This window comes from Nycticebus coucang, chromosome 1 (assembly GCF_027406575.1).
Source record: "Nycticebus coucang isolate mNycCou1 chromosome 1, mNycCou1.pri, whole genome shotgun sequence".
Lineage (NCBI taxonomy): Eukaryota > Metazoa > Chordata > Mammalia > Primates > Lorisidae > Nycticebus > Nycticebus coucang.
In genome coordinates, this window is record NC_069780.1 from 129,856,399 (window position 1) to 129,878,914 (window position 22,516).

At 40.8% G+C, this 22,516-nt stretch overlaps 1 protein-coding gene across 1 annotated transcript in view; it reads left to right on the forward strand.

The window, feature by feature from the left end:
* The first annotated feature begins 9,558 nt into the window (after nucleotides 1-9,558).
* The window catches only part of ARSB (arylsulfatase B), a 198,117-nt gene continuing 185,159 nt past the window's right edge, over nucleotides 9,559-22,516 (forward strand). Inside the window, exon 1 of the mRNA XM_053587824.1 lies at nucleotides 9,559-10,152. Within this exon, the coding sequence (XP_053443799.1) occupies nucleotides 9,844-10,152 (309 nt within the window). The 5' untranslated portion in view covers nucleotides 9,559-9,843. The remainder of the gene's footprint in view (nucleotides 10,153-22,516) is intronic.

Consider the following 22,516-nt stretch of genomic DNA (forward strand, 5'->3'; position numbering starts at 1 on the left):
TCACTGAATGTTTTTAATTGGCTTGTCAAAGATCAAATAACGGTAAGTAGCTGGATCCACCTCTTGGTTCTCTATTCTGTTACAGACATCTACTTCTCTGCTTTTGTGTCAGTACCATGCTGTTTTGATCACTATGGATTTATAGTACAGTCTCAGGTCTGGTAGCGTGATTCCTCCTGCTTTGTTTTTATTGCTCAGTAATGTTTTGGCTATTCGAGGTTTTTTCTGATTCCATATAAAATGAAGTATTATTTTTTCAAGATCTTTAAAGTATGACAATGGAGCTTTAATAGGAATTGATTAAAATTATATATTGCTTTGGGCAGTATGGACATTTTAACAATGTTGATTCTTCCCAGCCATGAGCGTGGTTTGTTTTTCCATCTGTTAACAATCTTTGGCTATTTCTTTTCTTTGAGTTTCATAGTTCTCTTTGTAGAGATCTTTCACGTCCTTTGTAAGGTATACTCCCAAATATTTCATCTTCTTTGGCACTACTGTGAAAGGAATAGAGTCCTTGACTGTTTGTTCTGCTTGGTTATGGTTGGTATATATAAAGGCTACAGATTTATGGGTGTTGATTTTGTAGCCTGAGACATTGCTATATTCCTTGATCACTTCTAAAAGTTTTGTAGTAGAGTCCCTAGTGTTTTCCAGATATACGATCATATCATCTGTGAAGAGCGAAAGTTTGATCTCTTCTGACCCTATGTGGATACCCTTGATCGCCTTTTCTTCCCTAATTGCAATGGCTAAAACTTCCATTACAATGTTAAAGAGCAATGGAGACAATGGGCAACCTTGCCTGGTTCCTGATCTAAGTAGAAATGGTTTCAATTTAACTACATTCAATACGATATTGGCTGTGGGTTTGCTGTAGATGGCCTCTATTAGTTTAAGAAATGTCCCTTCTATACCAATTTTCTTAAGTGCTCTGATCATGAAGGGATGCTGGATATTATCAAAAGCTTTTTCTGCATCAATTGAAAGAATCATATGGTCTTTATTTTTAAGTTTGTTTATGTGTTGAATTACATTTATAGATTTATGTATATTGAACCAGCCTTGAGACCCTGGATAAATCCGACTTGGTCATGGTGTATAATTTTTTTGATGTGTTGTTGGATTCTGTTTGTTAGGATCTTATTGAGTATTTTAGCATCTATATTCATTAGTGATATTGGTCTATAATTTTCTTTTCTTGTTGGGTCTTTCCCTGGTTTGGGGATCAAGGTGATGTTTGCTTCATAGAATGTGCTGGGTAATATTCCTTCTTTTTCTATATTTTGGAAGAGGTTTAGTACTAGTTCTTCTTTAAATGTTTGGTAGAATTCTGATGTAAGCCATCTGGTCCTGGGCTTTTCTTTTTAGAGAGATTTTGTATAGTTGATGCTATTTCAGAACTTGATATAGGCCTGTTCAACATTTCCACTTCGTTCTGGCTAAGTCTTGGTAGGTGGCGTGCTTCCAGGTATTAGTCGATTTCTTTCAGATTTTCATATTTGTGAGAGTAGAGTTTCTTGTAGTATTTGTTAAGGATTTTTTGAATTTCTGAGGGGTCTGTTGTTATTTCATCATTACCATTTCTGATTGATGAAATCAGAGATTTTACTCTTTTTTTCCTGGTTAGTTTGGGCAAAGGTTTATATATTTTATTGATCTTTTCAAAAAACCAGCTTTTGGATTTATTGATCTGTTGTATAATTCTTTTGTTTTCAATTTCATTTAATTCTGCTCTGATTTTGGTTATTTCTTTTCTTCTGCTGCGTTTGGGGTTGAAGTGTTCTTCTTTCTCCAGTTGCTTGAGATGTTCCATTAAGTTATTCACTTCCTCTCTTTCCATTTTCTTGAGGAAGGCCTGCAGTACCATAAATTTCCCTCCTAGGACTGCCTTTGCAGTATCCCAGAGGTTCTGGTAATTCGTGTCTTGATTGTTGTTTTGTTCCAAAAATATGGTGATTTCTTTCTTAATCTCGTCTATAACCCATGTATCCTTCAGCATAAGGTTGTTTAGCTTCCATGTTTTTGTATGAGTATGCAGGTTCCTGTTGTTATTTAGTTCAACTTTTATTCCATGATGGTCTGAGAAGATGCAAGGAATAATTTCTATTTTTTTTAATTTGCTGAGGTTATATTTGTGGCCTAGGATGTGGTCAATTTTGGAGTATGTTCCGTGGGCTGATGAGAAGGATGTGTATTCAGTTTTTTTGGGATGAAATGTTCTGTAGATGTCTGTTAAGTCCAGACGTTGAATGGTTGAGTTTAAATCTAAAATTTCTTTGCTTAGCTTCTTTTTGGAGGATCTTTCCAGGACTGCTAAAGGGGTGTTAAAATTTCCAACTACTATGGAAGTGGAAGAAATCGAGTTGCTCATGTCTGTTAGAGTTTCTCTTATAAATTGAGGTGCATTGTGGTTGGGTGCATAAATATTAATAATTGAGATATCATCATATTGAATATTACCTTTAACAAATATGAAGTGTCCATCCTTATCCTTAATTATTTTGGTTGGTTTTAAGCCTATTGCATCTGCGAACAGGATTGCAACGCCTGCTTTTTTCTGCTTTCCATTTGTCTGGAGTATAGATGACTATCCCTTCACCTTGAGTCTATATCTGTCTTTTAATGTAAGATGAATTCTTGGATGCAGCAAATATCTGGCTTGAGTTTTTGTATCCAGTCCGCCAACCTATGCTTCTTTAGAGGACAATTTAAACCATTCACATTAATTGAGAGTATTGATAAGCCTTTCGAGAGACCGGTGGACATTTTTAATCCTTTTGTGACTGTGCAAGTTGGAATTTGATCAAAAATTTTTTGGGTGGGTTTACTTTTGTAAGTGGTGGAGAATTATGCTGGTCTTTATGGAGGACAGGTCTAAGAATGTCCTGGAGAGCTGGTTTAGTTGTGGCAAATTTCTTCAACATGTGAATGTCATTGAAGTATTTAATTTCTCTGTCATAAACGAAGCTCAATTTAGCTGGGTACAGGATCCTGGGTTGAAAGTTATTTTGTTTTAGGAGATTAAAAGTCGATGACCATCCTCTTCTAGCTTGAAAGGTTTCAGCAGAGAGATCTGCAGTTATTCTGATATTCTTCCTCTTGTAGGTAATGGTTTTCTTTCGTCTGGCAGCTTTCAGGATTTTCTCCTTCATATTAACTTTAGTGAAATTGATTATGATGTGTCTGGGGGATGTTTTATTTGGGTTGAGTCTTGCTGGAGTTCTGAAACTGTCTGCTATCTGATTTTCTGAATCTCTTGGCATGTCTGGACAGTTCTCCTTCATAATCTCATGGAGAAGAGACTCTATGCCTTGTGAAGCCACTTTGTCACTTTTAGGGATCCCTATAAGACGAATATTGGTTTTCTTCAAATTATCCGAGAGCTCTCTGAGAGAGTGGTCTGTTTTTGCTTTCCATTTCTCTTCTTCTTTGAGGGTTTGGGAGCGTTCGAAAGCTTTGTCTTCAATGTCAGAAATCCTTTCTTCTGCTTGCTCCATTCTGTTACTGAGGGATTCTACTGTGTTTCTCAGATCTTTGAGGGATGCAACTTCTTGTCTCAATGTGTCGAAATCTTTGGCCATTTGGTCTTTGAATCCATTGAATTCTTGAGATAACTTTTGGAATTCTAATTTGATCTTATTTGCTATCCAGATCCTGAATTCAATTTCTGACATCTCAGCTATTTGTTTGTGCATGGGGTCTTGTGGTGTTTCTGCCCCATTGATCCTTGGGGGAGTTGATCTACTCTCATTACTCATATTGCCAGAGTTTTTTTGTTGATTTCACTTCATGATCGTTTTTCACCGTTGCCTCTGGCTGTCCTCAGAGTTGGGGAGGTGTCTCTCCAAGATTAGACCCCAGCGGGATCACTCTATTGTTGCTGGATCTTTGTAGGGAGTGACCCTGTGTAGTTCCTCTGGGGCTGCTCTAGCTGGGAAGTTCTGGTTGTGGAAGCAGCTCCGGTTTGTGACACACCCAGATCCAGCAACAGGGCTGGGGGTGGTGCGCACGGTTCTGGGAGTGCCAGGTGCCCAGTGACTTTGGCACAGAGAGCCCAAGTCTCCAGCAGTCTCTGGCCAGGAGAAGAGCTCTGCGCAGAGGCAGGGAGGGCTCCAAAGGTCACACAGCTACCAGAGTCCCTGTCCAGATGAACGGGCTAGTGTGGAAGCTGGGAGGACACAGGAGGGAGGACGCAGGGTTGTGTGGTTCCCGCAGTTCCTGGTCAGGGAATGTGGAGGCCCAGTGGGTGCGGGTCACGGGTTGGGGGTCGCTGCACAGCTCTTATGGAGGTCTGGGCGGCGCCAAGCCCAGGAGTTTGAGGTTGTTATGAGCTGTGACGTCACAGCACTCTACTCCCGGCAACAGCCCAAGGCTCCAGTGTGCCAAAACCGTCTCACTCTGCCTCTAAGGATTAAGGCTGTAAGGCAGCTCAGTCCCCGCCTTTAGGCTGCTCAGTCAGTAGGTTACTTTGACCCTCCCAATCCTTGCTCTGAGACCCTGAGGGCGGAGCTTGCCGGGGCAGTTCTTTCACAATGGCTTCCTGCGCCCAGCTCAGTGGCTCAGTCTGGGGCCCCAGACAATGCCCAAAGTTCTCCACACTCCTGCTCAAGCTCTCCCCAAGGCAGTTCAACTGAGTGCCAAGTCCAAGAACACCAAAACAGTTCACAGTTAAGACCTTTCCAGTTTGCAGTCTCACTGCTGCTTGTACTTATGGTTACTGGCGTGATTAGGTCGATCGAACACACACAACCACTTGCCAGTTTTCCACTGTTTTGTCCTCCTCTTGGGGTCCAGAAGTCACTTGCTGGCTCCCTGTATCCTCAAAGGGATGATTATAGGCAGATCCCACCGGCCAAAGATGCCTGGAGTCTTGTCTCCCCAGACTCGCTGTTCCCAGTTGCAGGGAAGCTGTTACTCGGCCGCCATCTTTACTCTCTCTCCCTTTAAGTGTTTTAAAAAACTTTCAAAAGTTGCAAAGATAGAGCTTAATAAAAAATAAAAGACACAGGGCGGCGCCTGTGGCTCAGTCAGTAGGGCGCCGGCCCCATATACCGAGGGTGACGGGTTCAAACCCGGCCCCGGCCAAACTGCAACCAAAAAATTGCCGGGCGTTGTGGCGGGCGCCTGTAGTCCCAGCTACTCGGGAGGCTGAGGCAAAAGAATCGCTTAAGCCCAGGAGTTGGAGGTTGCTGTGAGCTGTGTGAGGCCACGGCACTCTACCAAGGGCCATAAAGTGAGACTCTGTCTCTACAAAAAAAAAATAAATAAAAGACACCCCTTGTTATTATATATGACAACTTATTATCATAAGGATTTTTGTTCTGCTCAAATTAATGTATACATTTAATTCAATTCCAATAAAAATCATAACAAAATTTCTAATGGAACTAAACATGTTGCTATGAAAATTCATATGAAAAATAAATATGCAGAAATAGCCAGGAAAATACCAAAAGTAAAAAGTAAATCCTCTAGGACTGAGACACATTGGCACCATGAGAAAACAGGTAGACAAGTGGATGGAACTGAACGCCCAGAAACAGACCCCACTAAATGTGGAAATTAAGCACATGTTAAAGGTCTCATATCCTTGGGGGCAAAGATGATTTCCCTATGGATAGTGCTGAAATAACTGTGTAAATATTTGGAAAAAGAAAATTAGATGCATATTTCACATCATACACAAAAATAAATGCCCATGGATCAGGGATCTAAATGTAATTGGAACCATACACATAACTGCACTAGAAGAATACACGAGTAAATCTTGCTTTCCATGGTAAAGGAATAGTCTATAACTTAAAATCCACCTGTAATAAAATATTGATAAATTTGACATTAAAAAAGTATTCATATTAAAAACACCAATTTGACAACTGACAAACTGAAAGAAATTATTTGTTATACACATCACAATTAAAGGGGTAACTTCTCTAATAAATGAAGAACTCAAAATTAAGTGGGAAGAGACAAAAAATTCATCAAGAATGACATAATTACAAAAATGATGTAATTAAAAGCCCCTTCATAACATCACAAAAGATATTTAGCTTTATTCATTATAAAAGAAATGCAAAAACAAAAAAGAAAAAACTATATCCATTTCTCATGTCAGACTGGCAAAAAATTTAAACTTTTAGAAAAAGTTAAATAAGGCTCAGCGCTTGTGGCTCAAGTGGCTAAGGCGCCAGCCACATACACCTGAGCTGGCGGGTTCAAATCCAGCCCGGGCCTGCGAAACAACAATGACGGCTGCAACCAAAAATTAGCCAGGTGTTGTGGCAGGCGCCTGTAGTCCCAGCTGCTTGGGAAGCGGAGGCAGGAGACTCGCTTGAGCCCAGGATTTGGAGGTTGCTGTGAGCTCTGATGCCACAGTACTCTACCCAGGTGACAGCTTGAGGCTCTGTCTCAAAAAAAAAAAAAAAGTTAAATAAAACTTTTTAAAAAAGACTTTATATTTTTAGAGAAGTTTTAGGTTCACAGCAAAATTGAGAGGAAGGTAGAGATTTCCCATGTATTCCTAGTTCTCACATGTGCATTGCCTCTCTCATGATCAATATATCCCTTATAACTGATGAACCTACATTGACACATCATCACCTGAAGTCCAGTTTACTGTCTCCATAGTTTTGCCTTTTGCACAATGTCATATAGTTTTAATGATACAGTATGTAGCCTTTTCAGATTGGCTTCTATCACTTAGCAATATGCATTAAAGATGCCACAGAATCTTTTCCTGGCCTGATAGCTCGTTTCTTTGCTGAATAACATTCCATCATCTGGATATACCACACTTTTTATCCTTTCATCCACTGAAAGATTATCTTGGTTGCTTCCAAGTTTTGGCAACTATGAATAAAGCTGCTATGAACTTTGGTGTGTAGGATTTTGTATGGGTATTAGTTTCCTGCTCTTTTGGGTAAATATCAAGGAGCATGATTACTGGATTGTAGGGTGAAAGTATGTTTAGTTTTATAAGACACTGCCAAACTGTCTTGAAAAGTACAATACAGTACTTTTCAGTTGCTAAGGTGACAATGAAAATTGGTGCAATCTATACCTACCTGGAAGAGGGGGAATAGAACCGAAGGTATTCACTGTGAACTCATGATTATATATGTATATGTGTAGATATAGTATGTGAATGTGTATATATAAACTTACATATGTAGGTATATACATACATCTAATTTATATCTTTTTCTTGTTAGAAGCAATGACAGCTCAGGAGCAGTGAGCACACAGCATAGACCTTGGTTTCCAAATACCATTCGGCCCTAAAAAGAATTAGAATTTCTTGAAGAAATGCCTCCTTCTGGGGATGGGGAAGAAAAAAACACAAGATTATCCTAGAAAATCTCATTGTACCAAAAAGTAAGTAAATGCTCAAAAATTAAAGAGGACACCAAAAGGATATGAGTCAGATTGAAGGGGCTCCCACTGGCCAAACCAGAGAAAGATTTCAGGGTGGAAATAATTATAGTGAAGGGTTATAGCATATTGATTAATATAGGAATCCATGGCTTCATAGTGAAATAAATAAATAAGGGTGAAGAGGAAGTTCTTCCCTATGATGGGAAGGCAACTCTAAGTATAGAAGAAATGACAGAAAATCACCAGATGGAAGCCATCCTAATTATAACGGAGGCAAAAGGAAGATTCTAAAACTAGTAAGTAAAAGTTTGAGGAATAACAGGAATTTACATATTCTCAAAATCTCTCTTAATCACAAGGGTAAAACTTACAGTGGAGAAATGACCTTAAGGAAGTTATCAAATAAGAGAGCAAATCAACATCATGTTCCTCTAACAGGAAGCAAGGAGAAGCCGACCCTATCACATTTGTAATATTCCTGTAAAAACCCATAACCTGAATTTAATTAGGAAACTTCAAAAAAACTCCAATGAAGAGATTTTACAAAATAACTAAGCTGTCCTGCACATTACAGGTGTTTGATTCATAGATGAAAAATAAATTAACTCTTCCAGGGCCAAGCATGGTGGGCTGTGGCTATAGTCTCATCTACTCTGAAGGCTGAGGCAGGAGAATCAGTTGAGCTCAAAGGTGAAGGTTGTAGTGAACTAAGTTAGCATCACTGCACTCCAGCCTGATGGGTGACAGAGCTAGACCCAGATTAAAAAAAAAAAAATTAAGTCTTTCACTTGCACACTTCCAGAGCCTTATTAGCATACTTTTACTTGAAAACACAGGACCTATATAAGACCGGCTCAGTGCAACTTCAGCTAGTTTCAGGAGCAGTTGGTTAAAGGAAGAATTGTTCCTGCAGATCAGTAGCCATTGTTTGGGCAAAATGATTTTTATCAAGAAGGGTAGGGAGGAACAGTTATGCAAGAGATAGGACATGAAAGGACCACAGCAGAAATTCTCAGTCCTTTAGGATGTCTTACAGGGTAAGGCTAAAATTTCAAAATGCTTAAATTGTAACTATTTTCTGCTGAATTTCATTGATCTCTCTAGACTAGAAAAGTGGATATAACAATCTATTCATGTAAATAAAAAATTATATGAAAGAGGGAAACATTTCATGTGTTAAAAGGATAATTCTCAAAAGGAAAGGTAAAATCATGACCCTTATACAAACACAGAAGTGGCTAAGACTTTAAGGAACTCATTAATGAAGAAACAGGTAAGAAACTGGTGAGACCAGTTCCAAAAACCATCTAAAAATGTTAGGAATACTAAAATAAATGTGGAAATGGAGGCCAAACTATTTTTTCTTCGGTGTGATGGTGGTGAAAGGGGTGGGTTGTCACGTCCTTGGATAGAGTTCACTTGCATATGTATAAACAAGAATTATTTTCCATTGTTATCATTTATCTACAACTTATCAAGTTGTAAAATAACCCCCTTGCTATAGACTCGGCCTGAAAGGATGTGTCATCCAGGCAAGGTGAAAACTTTCTCCTACACCTAATCTATCTCCAGACATAGAATAAGCAGAAAGTCGTGGGTGGCAACAGGAATACACTGGTCATAAGGCTAACTTCTCGAATTCATTCCCTAATTCCCGAAAATTATTTCCTTCCACCCACAGATATTTAAAATTTGATATCGTACTTAACTGATACACTGCTTGGTCAGGGAACCAGCTCTGAATGGGTTCACACCTGGGTAAGTGGACGAGCTAGTCAATGCCCACACAACACTTCAAAACAACCAAGGCCACCTGTAAGTAGACCTGGACCTTCAAAAAGACACTAGACAGTCCGATTGTGTATTTGGCTCCTGTTTGGTAGTGGCTAGCTAGTGGTTCCATGGGGGTACAATTTTCATAAATTAATCTGAAACACCATCTAGACCTGTGCCTCTTCCCTGTCTTCCCACCTGGGTTCTGGTGCTAAAAGCTAGTCAAAACACCCAGGATTCAGTATCTGAGTCAGAGTCTCAACCATTTAGAAGCTTTTTTCTTCTGAAAAAATGAGCACTAATTACAATGCCTGGCGGCCAGGGCTGTTGAAAGATTTACAAGAAATAAGGGCTGTGAAGATGCTTAGTGAACTGTGAAGCGCTATTAAAGTGAACACATCTCTTTTAGGATGCTACAGTGCAAAGGACATCGCTGGGGCCTTGGTCCATTTCAAGCGTGGGCCCAGTTTCCACGCAGCCGGGCTGCAGGGGGCCCAAGGCTCGGCCTCTGCTGGCTCCTCCCCCACCGCAGCCCGGGTTGCAGGCGGTGGGGGTGCGAGCGCCGAGCCTCACCAGCCCACGGCCCGCTGGGGGTGCAGTCCCGCGTCGGGGCGGGGCAGGCCCTCCTCAGTTCCTGCTTCTATCAGCTGTGCCCCGGGCCGGTGGCGCCACAAGCGCCGGGGCGGCGGGCGAATGAGGATGGGCCCTCGCGACGCGGCGAGCCTGCCCGGAGGCCCCAGCTCGGGGCAGCCGCTCTTCCCCGCCGTCCTCCCGCTGCTACTGCTGCTGCTGCTGCCTCCAGGGTCGGGGGCCGGCCGGCCGCCCCACCTGGTCTTTGTGCTGGCGGACGACCTGGGCTGGAATGACGTGGGCTTCCACGGCTCCTCCATCCGCACCCCGCACCTGGACGCGCTGGCAGCCGGCGGAGTGCTCCTGGACAACTACTACACGCAGCCGCTGTGCACGCCGTCGCGGAGCCAGCTGCTCACCGGCCGCTACCAGGTACGCCGCGGTCCTCCGGCTTCCGATCGCACCGCTTCCCTCCTGGCCGCGAGACCTCGGGCGCTGGCGCACTGGCTTCTGGCGGTCAAGTTCTCGGTCTTCGCAGGCCGGCTGATCTCCTTTGCCTCTGCGCATGTCCGGCCCTGGCGCCCCGCCTCTCGGGCTTCCAGCGTGGTTTTCTGACTTTCGTTCCCGAACGCCGGGCAAAGGGGTTTCTGGAAGTGCCTGGTGCCCGGCCGGCGGCAGCGGCCAGGGGGTCGGCGCGCTCAGCGGGGCGGCCGGCAGCGCGCATGTGCGGGCGCCCCGAGCGGAGCAGAAACAAAAGGGAGAATTAAAATGAAAGAGCTCCTGCCGCCGGTGAGACTCTGGTTCTCACGGAACTAGCGGTCTTAGGCTAGAACTGTCAGAATTAAGGTAATTTTTCCTGGTTCTCAGCACACCTGCAAGGAAACCTACTTACGTTGGGTTTTCTTGGCTGCTGACATCCCTTTCAGATTTAACTTGTATTGAACTCCTCTACGCATCTTCATAACTCTCTTTAAAAGCTTCTCTGCAGAGATGTTAGATGACTAATAATGAAATATTTGCATAACGTTTTACTGTTTTCAGTTGTTGAAACAACCCGTGAGGTAATTATTATCTTTAACCCCCGTTTACAGATGAGGAAGTAAGGCTGCATAGGTTCTATAACATGTCAGGAGTCACACAGCAAGAAAGTCCTGCATCCGATAGACACCTCAGGCCTGTAAAACTGGAGTAAGGGGATGTTCCAGGAAAGAAAGAAAAGGAGAGAAGGCAAGGTCTGCTGCAAAGGGTTCTGTATTTGCTCTGAAGAGAATTGCAAAAGAATGAAAAAGCCATTCATGTCTCCAACTTCCTCCCTTACCAGTAGACTTGAACAGGAAAGCAAATACCAACTTCAAAAACCTGTTCCTGTAATTGGTTGCTTTTGTCCCCTAAAACTCTCCCCCTACCAATCTTGGAGAAAAAAAGGAGTATTTAAAGTACTCCCTAATAAGTGAAGGAAGAGTGGAGGCTAGCTACTCCCACATGGTTTAGAGACGTCTCAATGTCACTGACTCAAAGCAGGCTAGCCTCCCAAACATTTTTCACAGCTTTTTTTTACACACTTTATTTTGTTAGAGTTGATGAGACCCTATTAGAAATTGAGTTAGCAGGTATTTTCTTTTAAAGGGGTAAATATTTCAGACAGGGCTAAGGAGCCTCATGGCCCTCAGATACTAAATGCTGGTATTGTTCTGAGCTCATTTCATTCTCACAGTGACCCTATGAAATAGGCACTACTATTCATCACTACTTTTTCTTTTTTTACAAGGAAACTGAGGCTGGAAGAGGTTAAGAAACTCACCAAGATCACAGGACTTATAAATGGTGGACCAGGATTTGACCCAGGCATTATAGGTCTAGGGCTGGTCCTTATACCCACTAACCCATATTGGGAACTCAGAATTATTAAGAATATTGCAACAGCTGCTTCTCAACAGCTACTTCTCCCTGTTATTTTTGGATATTTAGGTCATTCCTAAACATCTCAATTTTAAAAAATCAACCCATCATATTTCTAAGTTGGGAATTGCCTATATTGTGTGTAAAATAAAAAATAGATTTTATTTCTGAGTCGTTTGTTGTGCGTAATTTTAAACAATAAAATGAAATTTTCTGACTATTTAAAAATTAGGTTCTTCAAAGAACTAAAGTGTCAGATCTGCAAACTTGGCAGTCATGCTTTGGGTTTGTTTTTCAGAAACCCCTTTCCCCTGATAATCTAACTTGGGATTAGAGAAGAAAAGCACAAAGTGCTAAACAAGCCTACACTGATTGGACTTTGTGGTCTCATAAAATACTGAGTTTTTGTTTTTTTGTTTTACAAAAGTATGTATTGAGTAAAGAGGATTGGTAAGGAATTATGAGGTGTAGGTACCAGTCTTGGCTATATCTGACTCTGAACTCACTGGACATCATCTTCACATCTGTAAAATAGAGGAGTTGGGCTGAGTTTAGCCTCTTTGTAGCTCTGAATTTCTTTGACTCTGAGGCTCTTGTGTCCATTTGGGCAAGTTTCTAACTTGGCCAATGCATATTTTTATCCCTATTAACCCCATCTATTAGTAGAAAAAGAGATTAATCTTGACTAATATAATGTATCTTATAAATTGCATCAACTACTACTTGTTTTGCTTCTAGAAACTTATTTACATAGGGATAAATTTTTCCCTTCTAATTTGTGTCTATTATAAATAATTCTGCTGTGAATATCCATGTACAAGTTTTTGTATGAACATATATTATTGTTTTCAATTCTCTTGGGTCAATACCTAGGAGTGGAATACCAGATCATATGGTAACTCTATGTTTCACTTTTGTTTGTTTGTTTGTTTTGAGACAGAGTCTCACTCTGTTGCCCCAGGCTGGAGTGCTGCTGTGTCATAGCTCACAGCAATCTCAAACTCTTGGGTTCAGGTAATTCTCCTGCCTCAGTCTCCCAAGTAGCTGGGATTACAGGTGCCTACCAAGACACTCAGATAGTTTTTCTATTTTCAGTAGAGATGGGGTCTCGCTCTTGCTCAGGCTGGTCTCCAACTCCTAAGCTCAAGCAATCCATCCACCTCGGCCTCTCAGAATGCCATCTCTCCCAGCCTCTATTTAACTTTTTGAGAAACTACCAAACTGTTTTTCCACAGCAGCTGCATCATTTTCCATGTCCACTGGAAATGTATGTGGTAGTTAGTCTGTCCATGTCTTTGCCAATACTTGTCATCATCTGTGTTTTTAATTATGTGCCTTCTGGTCATCTTAGTGGGTATGAAGTGGTATCTCATTGAGGTTTTGATTTGCATTTCCCTAATGACTAATGATGTTGATCTTTTTATGTATTGTTGGCTATTTCTATATCTTCTCTGGAGAAATATCCAGATCCTTTGCTTATTTTTTAATGGCATTATTTATCCTTTTATTCTTGAGTTGTAAGAGTACTTATTTTGTTCCGGATACTAAACCCTTATCAGATACATGATTTTGAAATATTTTCTTTTTTTTTTTTTTATTGTTGGGGATTCATTGAGGGTACAATAAGCCAGTTACACTGATTGCAATTGTTAGGTAAAGTCCCTCTTGCAATCATGTCTTGCCCCCATAAAGTGTGACACACACTAAGGCCCCACCCCCCTCCCTCCATCCCTCTTTCTGCTTCCCCCCCCATAACCTTAATTGTCATTAATTGTCCTCATATCAAGATTGAGTACATAGGATTCATGCTTCTCCATTCTTGTGATGCTTTACTAAGAATAATGTCTTCCACTTCCATCCAGGTTAATACGAAGGATGTAAAGTCTCCATTTTTTTTAATGGCTGAATAGTATTCCATGGTATACATATACCACAGCTTGTTAATCCATTCCTGGGTTGGTGGGCATTTAGGCTGTTTCCACATTTTGGCGATTGTAAATTGAGCTGCAATAAACAGTCTAGTACAAGTGTCCTTATGATAAAAGGATTTTTTTCCTTCTGGGTAGATGCCCAGTAATGGGATTGCAGGATCGAATGGGAGGTCTAGCTTGAGTGCTTTGAGGTTTCTCCATACTTCCTTCCAGAAAGGTTGTACTAGTTTGCAGTCCCACCAGCAGTGTAAAAGTGTTCCCTTCTCTCCACATCCACGCCAGCATCTGCAGTTTTGAGATTTTGTGATGTGGGCCATTCTCACTGGGGTTAGATGATATCTCAGGGATGTTTTGATTTGCATTTCTCTAATATATAGAGATGATGAACATTTTTTCATGTGTTTGTTAGCTATTCGTCTGTTGTCTTTAGAGAAAGTTCTATTCATGTCTCTTGCCCATTGATATACAGGATTGTTGGCTTTTTTCATGTGGATTAATTTGAGTTCTCTATAGATCCTGGTTATCAAGCTTTTGTCTGATTGAAAATATGCAAATATCCTTTCCCATTGTGTGGGTTGTCTCTTTGCTTTGGTTATTGTCTCCTTAGCTGTACAGAAGCTTTTCAGTTTAATGAAGTCCCATTTGTTTACTTTTGTTGTTGTTGCAATTGCCATGGCAATCTTCTTCATGAAGTCTTCCCCCAGGCCAATATCTTCCAGTGTTTTTCCTATGCTTTCTTTGAGGATTTTTATTGTTTCATGTCTTAAATGTAAGTCCTTTATCCATCTTGAATCAATTTTTGTGAGTGGAGAAAGGTGTGGGTCCAGTTTCAGTCTTTTACATGTAGACATCCAGTTCTCCCAACACCATTTATTGAATAGGGAGTCTTTCCCCCAAGGTAAGTTCTTGTTTGGTTTATCGAAGATTAGGTGGTTGTAAGATGTTAGTTTCATTTCTTGGTGTTCAATTCGATTCCAAGTGTCTATGTCTCTGTTTTTGTGCCAGTACCATGCTGTCTTGAGCACTATGGCTTTGTAGTACAGACTAAAATCTGGTATGCTGATGCCCCCAGCTTTATTTTTGTTACTAAGAACTGCCTTAGCTATACGGGGTTTTTTCCGGTTCCATACAAAACGCAGAATCATTTTTTCCAAATCTTGAAAGTACGATGTAGGTACTTTGATAGGAATGGCATTGAATAGGTAGATTGCTTTGGGAAGTATAGACATTTTAACAATGTTGATTCTTCCAATCCATGAGCATGGTATGTTCTTCCATTTTTTAATATCCTCTGCTATTTCCTTTCTGAGGAGTTCATAGTTTTCTTTATAGAGGTCCTTCACCTCCTTCGTTAGGTATATTCCTAGGTATTTCATTTTCTTTGAAACTATGGTGAAGGGAGTTGTGTCCTTAATTAGCTTCTCATCTTGACTGTTATTGGTGTATACAAAGGCTACTGACTTGTGGACATTGATTTTATATCCTGAAACATTACTGTATTTTTTGATGACTTCTAGGAGTCTTGTGGTTGAGTCTTTGGGGTTCCCTAAGTATAAGATCATGTCGTCAGCAAAGAGGGAGAGTTTGACCTCCTCTGCTCCCATTTGGATTCCCTTTATTTCCTTGTCTTGCCTAATTGTATTGGCTAGAACTTCCAGCACTATGTAAAGGTGACAGAGGACAACCTTGTCTGGTTCCAGTTCTAAGAGGAAAAGCTTTCAGTTTTACTCCATTCAGTAAAATATTGGCTGTGGGTTTGTCATAGATAGCTTCAATCAGTTTTAGAAATGTGCCACCTATGCCTGTACTCTTCAGTGTTCTAATTAGAAAAGGATGCTGGATTTTATCAAATGCTTTTTCTGCATCTATTGAGAAGATCATGTGATCTTTATTTTTGCCTCTGTTAATATGGTGGATAACGTTTATGGACTTGCGTATGTTAAACCAGCCTTGCATCCCTGGGATGAAGCCTACTTGATCATGATGAATGACTTTTTTGATGATAAGCTGTAATCTCTTGGCTAGGATTTTGTTGAGAATTTTTCCGTCTATATTCATGAGTGAGATTGGTCTGAAATTCTCCTTTTTGTTTGGGTCTTTTCCTGGTTTTGGTATCAGGGTGATGTTTGCTTCATAGAATGTGTTGGGGAAGATTCCTTCTTCCTCAATTTTTTGGAATAATTTCTGCAGTACAGGAATAAGCTCTTCCTTGAAGGTTTGATAGTATTCTGGAGTGAAGCCATCTGGACCAGGGCATTTTTTAGTTGGAAGCTTTTTTATTTTTTCTTTGATCTCAGTGCTTGAAATTGGTCTGTTCAGGAGGTCTATTTCTTCCTGGCTAAGTCTAGGGAGAGGGTGTGATTCCAAATATTGATCCATTTCCTTCACATTGTCAAATTTCTGGGCATAGAGTTTCTGGTAGTATTCAGAGATGATCTCTTGTATCTCTGTGGGATCAGTTGTTATTTCCCCTTTATCGTTTCTGATTGAGGTTACTAGAGATTTTACTTTTCTATTTCTAGTTAGTCTGGCCAATAGTTTATCTATTTTATTTATTTTTTCAAAAAACCAACTCCTTGTTTCATTAATTTTCTGAATGATTCTTTTGTTTTCAATTTCATTGATCTCTGATTTGATTTTGGATATTTTTTTTCTTCTACTGAGTTTAGGCTTAGATTGTTCTTCTTTTTCCAATTCCATAAGATCTCTTGTGAGATTGTTGATGTGCTCTCTTTCTGTTTTTCGAATGTAGGCATCTAAAGCGATGAATTTTCCTCTCAAAACTGCTTTTGCAGTATCCCAGAGGTTTTGGTAGCTTGTGTCTTCATTGTTGTTATGCTCAAGGAAGTTAATGATTTCCTGTTTTATTTCTTCCTGCACCCATCTGTTATTCAACAGAAGATTGTTTAATTTCCATGCCTTTGGGTGGGGTCGAGCATTTTTGTTAGAGTTGAGTTCCACCTTTAGTGCCTTATGGTCTGAGAAGATACAAGGTAAAATTTCAATTCTTTTGATTCTGTTGATATTTGTTTTGTGTCCCAGGATATGATCAATTTTGGAGAATGTTCCATGGGGTGATGAGAAGAATGTATATTCTTTGTCTTTGGGGTGGAGTGTTCTATATGCGTCTATCAAGCATAGTTGGTCTAAGGTCTCATTTAAATTTCTTATATCTTTGTTTAATTTCTGTTTAGAGGATCTGTCCAGCTCTGTAAGAGGTGTGTTAAAGTCCCCTGTTATGATGGTATTATCAGATATCATATTGCTCAGACTGAGTAAGGTCTGCTTCAAGAATCTGGGAGCATTTAAATTGGGTGCATAAATATTTAGAATTGAAATGTCTTCTTGTTGTAGTTTTCCCTTGACCAATATAAAGTGACCATCTTTGTCTTTTTTGACTTTAGTTGCTTTAAATCCACATGTATCTGAAAATAAGATTGCAACTCCTCTTTTCTTCTGAATTCCATTTGCCTGAAAAATTGTCTTCCAACCCTTGACTCGGAGTTTTAATTTGTCTTTTGAAGCCAGGTGTGTTTCTTGCAGACAGCAAATGGATGGCTTGTGTTTTTGAATCCAGTCAGCCAATCTATGTCTCTTCTGTGGGGAATTCAAGCCAGTAACATTTATGGAGATAATTGATAAGTGTGGTAGTATTCTATTCGTCTTATTTGGTGAGAGTCCATTGCTTAGTTTTATCTTTTGCATCAGTGTGGAGGTTAGGTTCTGTCCTTTGATTTCTGAGTTCTTACTTTGCTGCTGATCCATTGTGGTGGTCAGTGTGCAGAACAGGTTGAAGTATTTCCTGTAGAGCTGGTCTTGTTGTGGCGAATTTCCTCAATGTTTGTATATCCGTAAATGATTTGATTTCTCCGTCAATTTTGAAGCTTAGCTTAGCAGGGTACAGAATTCTGGGCTGAAAATTGTTCTGTTTAAGTAGATTAAAGGTAGATGACCATTGTCTTCTTGCTTGGAAAGTTTCATTAGAGAAGTCTGCGGTCACTCTGATGGATTTGCCCCTGTAGGTCAACTGGCGCTTACTCCTGGCAGCTTGCAGAATCTTTTCTTTTGTCTTGACTTTGGACAGGTTCATCACAATGTGTGTTGGAGAAGCTCGGTTAGAGTTGAGGCGACCTGGGGTCCGATATCCCTCTGAAAGCAGTGTGTCAGAATCTTTGGTGATGTTTGGGAAATTTTCATTTATAATATTCTCTAGTATGGTTCCATTCCTCTGGGGCATTCTTCTTCCCCTTCTGGAATTCCTATAACTCGTATGTTGGAACGCTTCTTAAAGTCCCATAATTCTGACAGTGAACATTCTGCTTTCTCTCTCTTCTTTTCTGCCTCTTTTACTATCTGAGTTATCTCAAAAACTTTGTCTTCTACCTCTGAAATTCTTTCTTCTGCATGGTCTAACCTGTTGCTGATACTTTCCATTGCATCTTTAAGTTCCCTGATTGACTGTTTCATTTCCTTCAGCTTGCTATATCCTTTTTATTTTCTTCATATCGTTCATCTCTGATTTGATTCTGTTTTTGGATTTCCTTTTGGTTATTTTCCACTTTATTAGCAGTTTCCTTCATTGTTTCCATCATTTCTTTCATTGTTTTCAACATGTGTATTCTAAATTCCCTTTCTGTCATTCCTGACATTTCTGTATAGGTGGAATCCTCTGCAGTAGCTACCTCATGGTCCCTTGGCGGGGTTGTTCTGGACTGGTTCTTCATGTTGCCTGGAGTTTTCTGCTGATTCTTCCTCATGAGTGATTTCTTTTATCTGTTTCCTTGCCCTAATTTTCCTTTCACTTCCTCTTGCTCTTTAAGTTCTTGTGCCTGTGGACTAAGGGTTACAGGACCAGAAGGGTGAGAAGATTGAGGAGCAAAAAAGGGATGAAAGAAAGGAGGACCGAGTGATAAGAAAAAAAAGAAAGATAGAGAAAGAGAGGGGGTGGGGATAAGGAATATTGACAAAAAGAAGAGAGGTACAGAAAGAGGGAGACAGGGCAATATAGGTGTTCAGTAGGGTACTTTGACACAACCTTAAAAAACCCCACCTTCCGGGAGTGCCCAGTTGGGTGGTTCCCTTGAGGTCAGCAGCTCTTTGCTAACCTGATCAGACACAGTACCCCACCTCCACCAAGTAGAGAGGAAAGACAAAAATGCTATAAATCAAACCAAAACAAGCAAACAGAAAACTTTACGGGGATACAATTGGGTGAAAAACCAAATGATAGCGGTAGAAGCACTAGCAAAAATGAAGTTGTAGTTATTAAAAAAGGCAGCAATGGGAAATTATAATTAAACTAGAAAAGTTGAGAAAGAAAAAGGGATCTGTATGGAAAAGATTGAAATTAAAAAACAAAAGAACATCAACAACGTCAAAATAAACAAACAAACAAAAAAAAACAACCAAACAAAAAAAAAGAAAAAAATACACAACCAAAAACAAAGCAGTTTGTATATGTTATTGAATATTGTCTGGGCAACACGTGGTCTTCTGGGGTATGAGATGTTAGTCACAGTTCTGATACGACTGGAGGCTGCTGATTTCTCAAACCCCAGCAGGTAGACACCCTAAATCTCTCTTCAGTCCACTTAAAAGGCACTTTGAACTTGTAAACTTGCTGAGCAGAAGCTTTCCCAGCTTTCTCGCTGGAATCACTGCTGAAGTGGCTATCCACTTACCCAGTGTGCCAAAACCGGTCTCACTCTGCCCCTGAGGGTTAGGGCTGCAAGGCGGCTCAGACCCCACCCTTAGGCTACTTGGTTGCTGGGTTACAAGCTCCCACCCGTTTCTAGCTCTGTGACCCTGAGGGCGGAGCTTGCCGGGGCAGATCACTGACAATGGTTCCGTGTGACCCACCGCCAAACACTATTAGCTGCGTCTGGCTCAGCGGCTCAGACTGGGGCCCTAGACAACGGCCAAAGTTCTCCGCACTCCCGCTCAGGCCTTCCCCAGGGCAGTTCAACTCAGTGCCAAGCCCAAGGACATCAAAACAGTTCACAGGTAAGGCCTTTCTGGTTTGCAGTCTCGCTGCTACTGAACTTACAGTTGTGGGCGGGTTTAGACGGATTGAACACACGCGACCACTTGCCGGTTTTCCACTGTTTTAGTCCTCCTCTTGGGGTCCAGAAGTCTCTCGCTGACTCCCTGTATCCTCATAGGAGTGATGATAGGCAGTTCCCACCAGCCAGAGATGCCTGGAATCCTATCTCCCCAGACTCACGGTGCCCAGATGCAAGGAAGCTGTTACTCGGCTGCCATCTTGCTCCGCCTCCGATTTTGAAATATTTTCTCCCATTCTGTGGGTTGCCTTTTATTTCCTTTGATGCACAACAAAAGTTGTAAATATTTTTTTTTTCCTGAGACAGAGTCTCACTATGTCACCCTCAATAGAGTATGGTGGTGTCACAGCTCACAGCAACCTCAAACTCTTGGGCTTAGCGATTCTCTTGCCTCAGCCTCCCACAACGCTCAGCTGTTTTTTGGTTGTAGTTGTCATTGTTGTTTAGCAGGCCCCGGCTGGGTTCTAACCCACCAGCCCCAGTGCATGTGGCCGGTGCCCTAACCACTGAACTATGAGCGCCAAGCCAAGACCTGCTTTCTTAATTTTATTTTTAATTGTTCATTGCTATTGTACAGAAGTGCAGCTGATATATATATATGCTGATCATTTTCTAATCTTTCTGAATTATTAGTTCTAAGAGTTTGTGTGTGTAATTGTTAGAGTTTTCTATATACAAAATTATGTCATCTTCCAATAGAAATAATTTAACTTCTGCCTTTCCAATCTGGATACCTTTTATTTCACTTTCTTGCCTAATTGTCCTGTCTAGGACCTCCAGTGTAATGTAGAATAGAAGTGGCAAGAGTGGACTTAGTTGTCTTGTTCCTGATTTTAGAGGGAAAGCTTTCAGTCTATAACCATTAAGTGTGATGTATTCTGTCATTCAACAAATGTTTATTGAGTAGCTAGTTATGCCAGTGTACTCTGGGGATGTCCTAATGCTTATAGGCTGGTGGGGCAGTATAAGGGAAAGGAGTGACCAGGAGGGGAGTGAAATAAATACAAACGGATAAGTAAGTAAGGTGAATTTTAAATGGTATGACAATAAAGGGGGAAGAAAAGAAAGTAATATGTAGTGACTTGAGAAGGTGTCTCCAAGGAGGTAGTATGAGTAGAGGCGTGAATGAAGAGGAATCAGCTGTACAAAGATCTTAGGAAAGAGAGTTGAACTTGGAGGGAGGAGCAAGGGAAGCAAAATCCCCGAGGACGGAATGAGTTTGTTCTAAGAATGGGTCTGGTGCTGAGTGAATGAGGGTGCCAAGGCAGGCCCGAGCTCCAGGGCAGAGCTGGGTCTACATGGGTCTAATGCTGCCGACTCATGGGGAAATGTTAAAACTTCAACTCTTTTTTTGTTTGTTTCTGTTTTGAAGGTTATTATTTACTAAAGCAGCAGTCCCCAATCTTTTTGGTACCAGGGTTTGATTTCATGGAACACAGTTTTTCCAGGGACCGGGGCAGGGGGGTTGGCTTTTATGAGTCTGCAAGGAATTGATCTATATATTATGGTTTCTGTGCAGTCAGACTTCTCTGCTAGTGTTAATCTGTATTCGTAGTCACTCCCCAGCATCAGCATCAGCCCTTCAGCTCCACCTCAGATCATCAGGCGTTAGCTTCTCCTAAGGAGAGCGCAACCTAGATCCCTCTTGTGCACAATTAACAGCAGGATTCGGACTCCTATGAGATTCTAATGCTGCCAGCGATCTGACAGGAGATGATGGGGAGCTATAAACACAAGTGAAGATGCCACCACATACCTCCTGCCGTGCAGCCCAGTTCCTAAGAATGTGTAGTACTGATCTGCGGCCTGGGGATTTGTGAACCACAATAATAAAGAATGTTTCCAATCTAACAGTGTTCTAAGTGAGTATTTTTAGAGATCAATCAAGCGCCAGGTGGCATTTTTTGTATACATTTGATTCCAGTTAGAATTAACTTTTATATTTTCTCTTCCATTAAAAAAGTAAGCATGTTTGTAAACTTGTAGGAAACAACATTTAAAAGGCCTTTTTACATTTAAAAGATTGAAATATAAAGGATTTAAAAATACGCGTGTATATAGTATATAGATACGAATATCTTTTCATCCTGTCTCCTAGACCTCCCTCTCCTAGGTAGCCCCTGTTGATTAGTTTCTTGGTATCTCTTAAAGGCAAGTTATGCATATCAGGAAATGGATTTTGTGTTTATTTTCCTCTTGTTCAAAATCTTAAAATTAAAAATACTAATTTTAAAACACTTCAGCTTTTCAAACAGAATTTTTAGACTGCTTTTAGATCAAACAGAAGACTTAAAAATACTAATTTTCTGTATCCTTACAAATCGATGAAATATACATGCCCTGTCTGTGTTCCTGGTATACATTTTCATGGTGGTTGGTTGTTCTGAGGTCTGACTTCTTGGTTGGATGCCTTGCTGGCCTAGAGAAATGCCTAGTGTTGAGCAGTTAAACGATGAACCTGCTGAGCAGTTGAACACCGGGCAGTTCCTGAAAGAGTTCACTATCTGAATTAAACTTAGGACCTGCATGCCTTTCTAGTCCTCTTGCTTCTTTGTTAAATTAAAAAGACAAAAGGGTAGCCAAAAAGGTATTTCTTAGTGGAAAACACTTTCTTCTAGGAAAAAAGTAAAGAAAAGTAACTCTGGTCCTCAGCGGATAACATTTTTACTTTGGGACCAAGGGCCACTCCACCAGAACTCTCTAAACCTTGGCGGAGAACAGAAGTAATAAAAGACGACTCCAAGGCTTCATTCTTAAGGGACCCAAACCCCATCTTTCTTCATCACATTGATAAACGGACATGACATTTTCACGGCTTTTCACTTGCCCCTGAAGCAGAACCTTGGATGAGAAATATAGGAAGGAGGCCATGAAGGAGCATCACGGACAATTTTTGACTTTTAC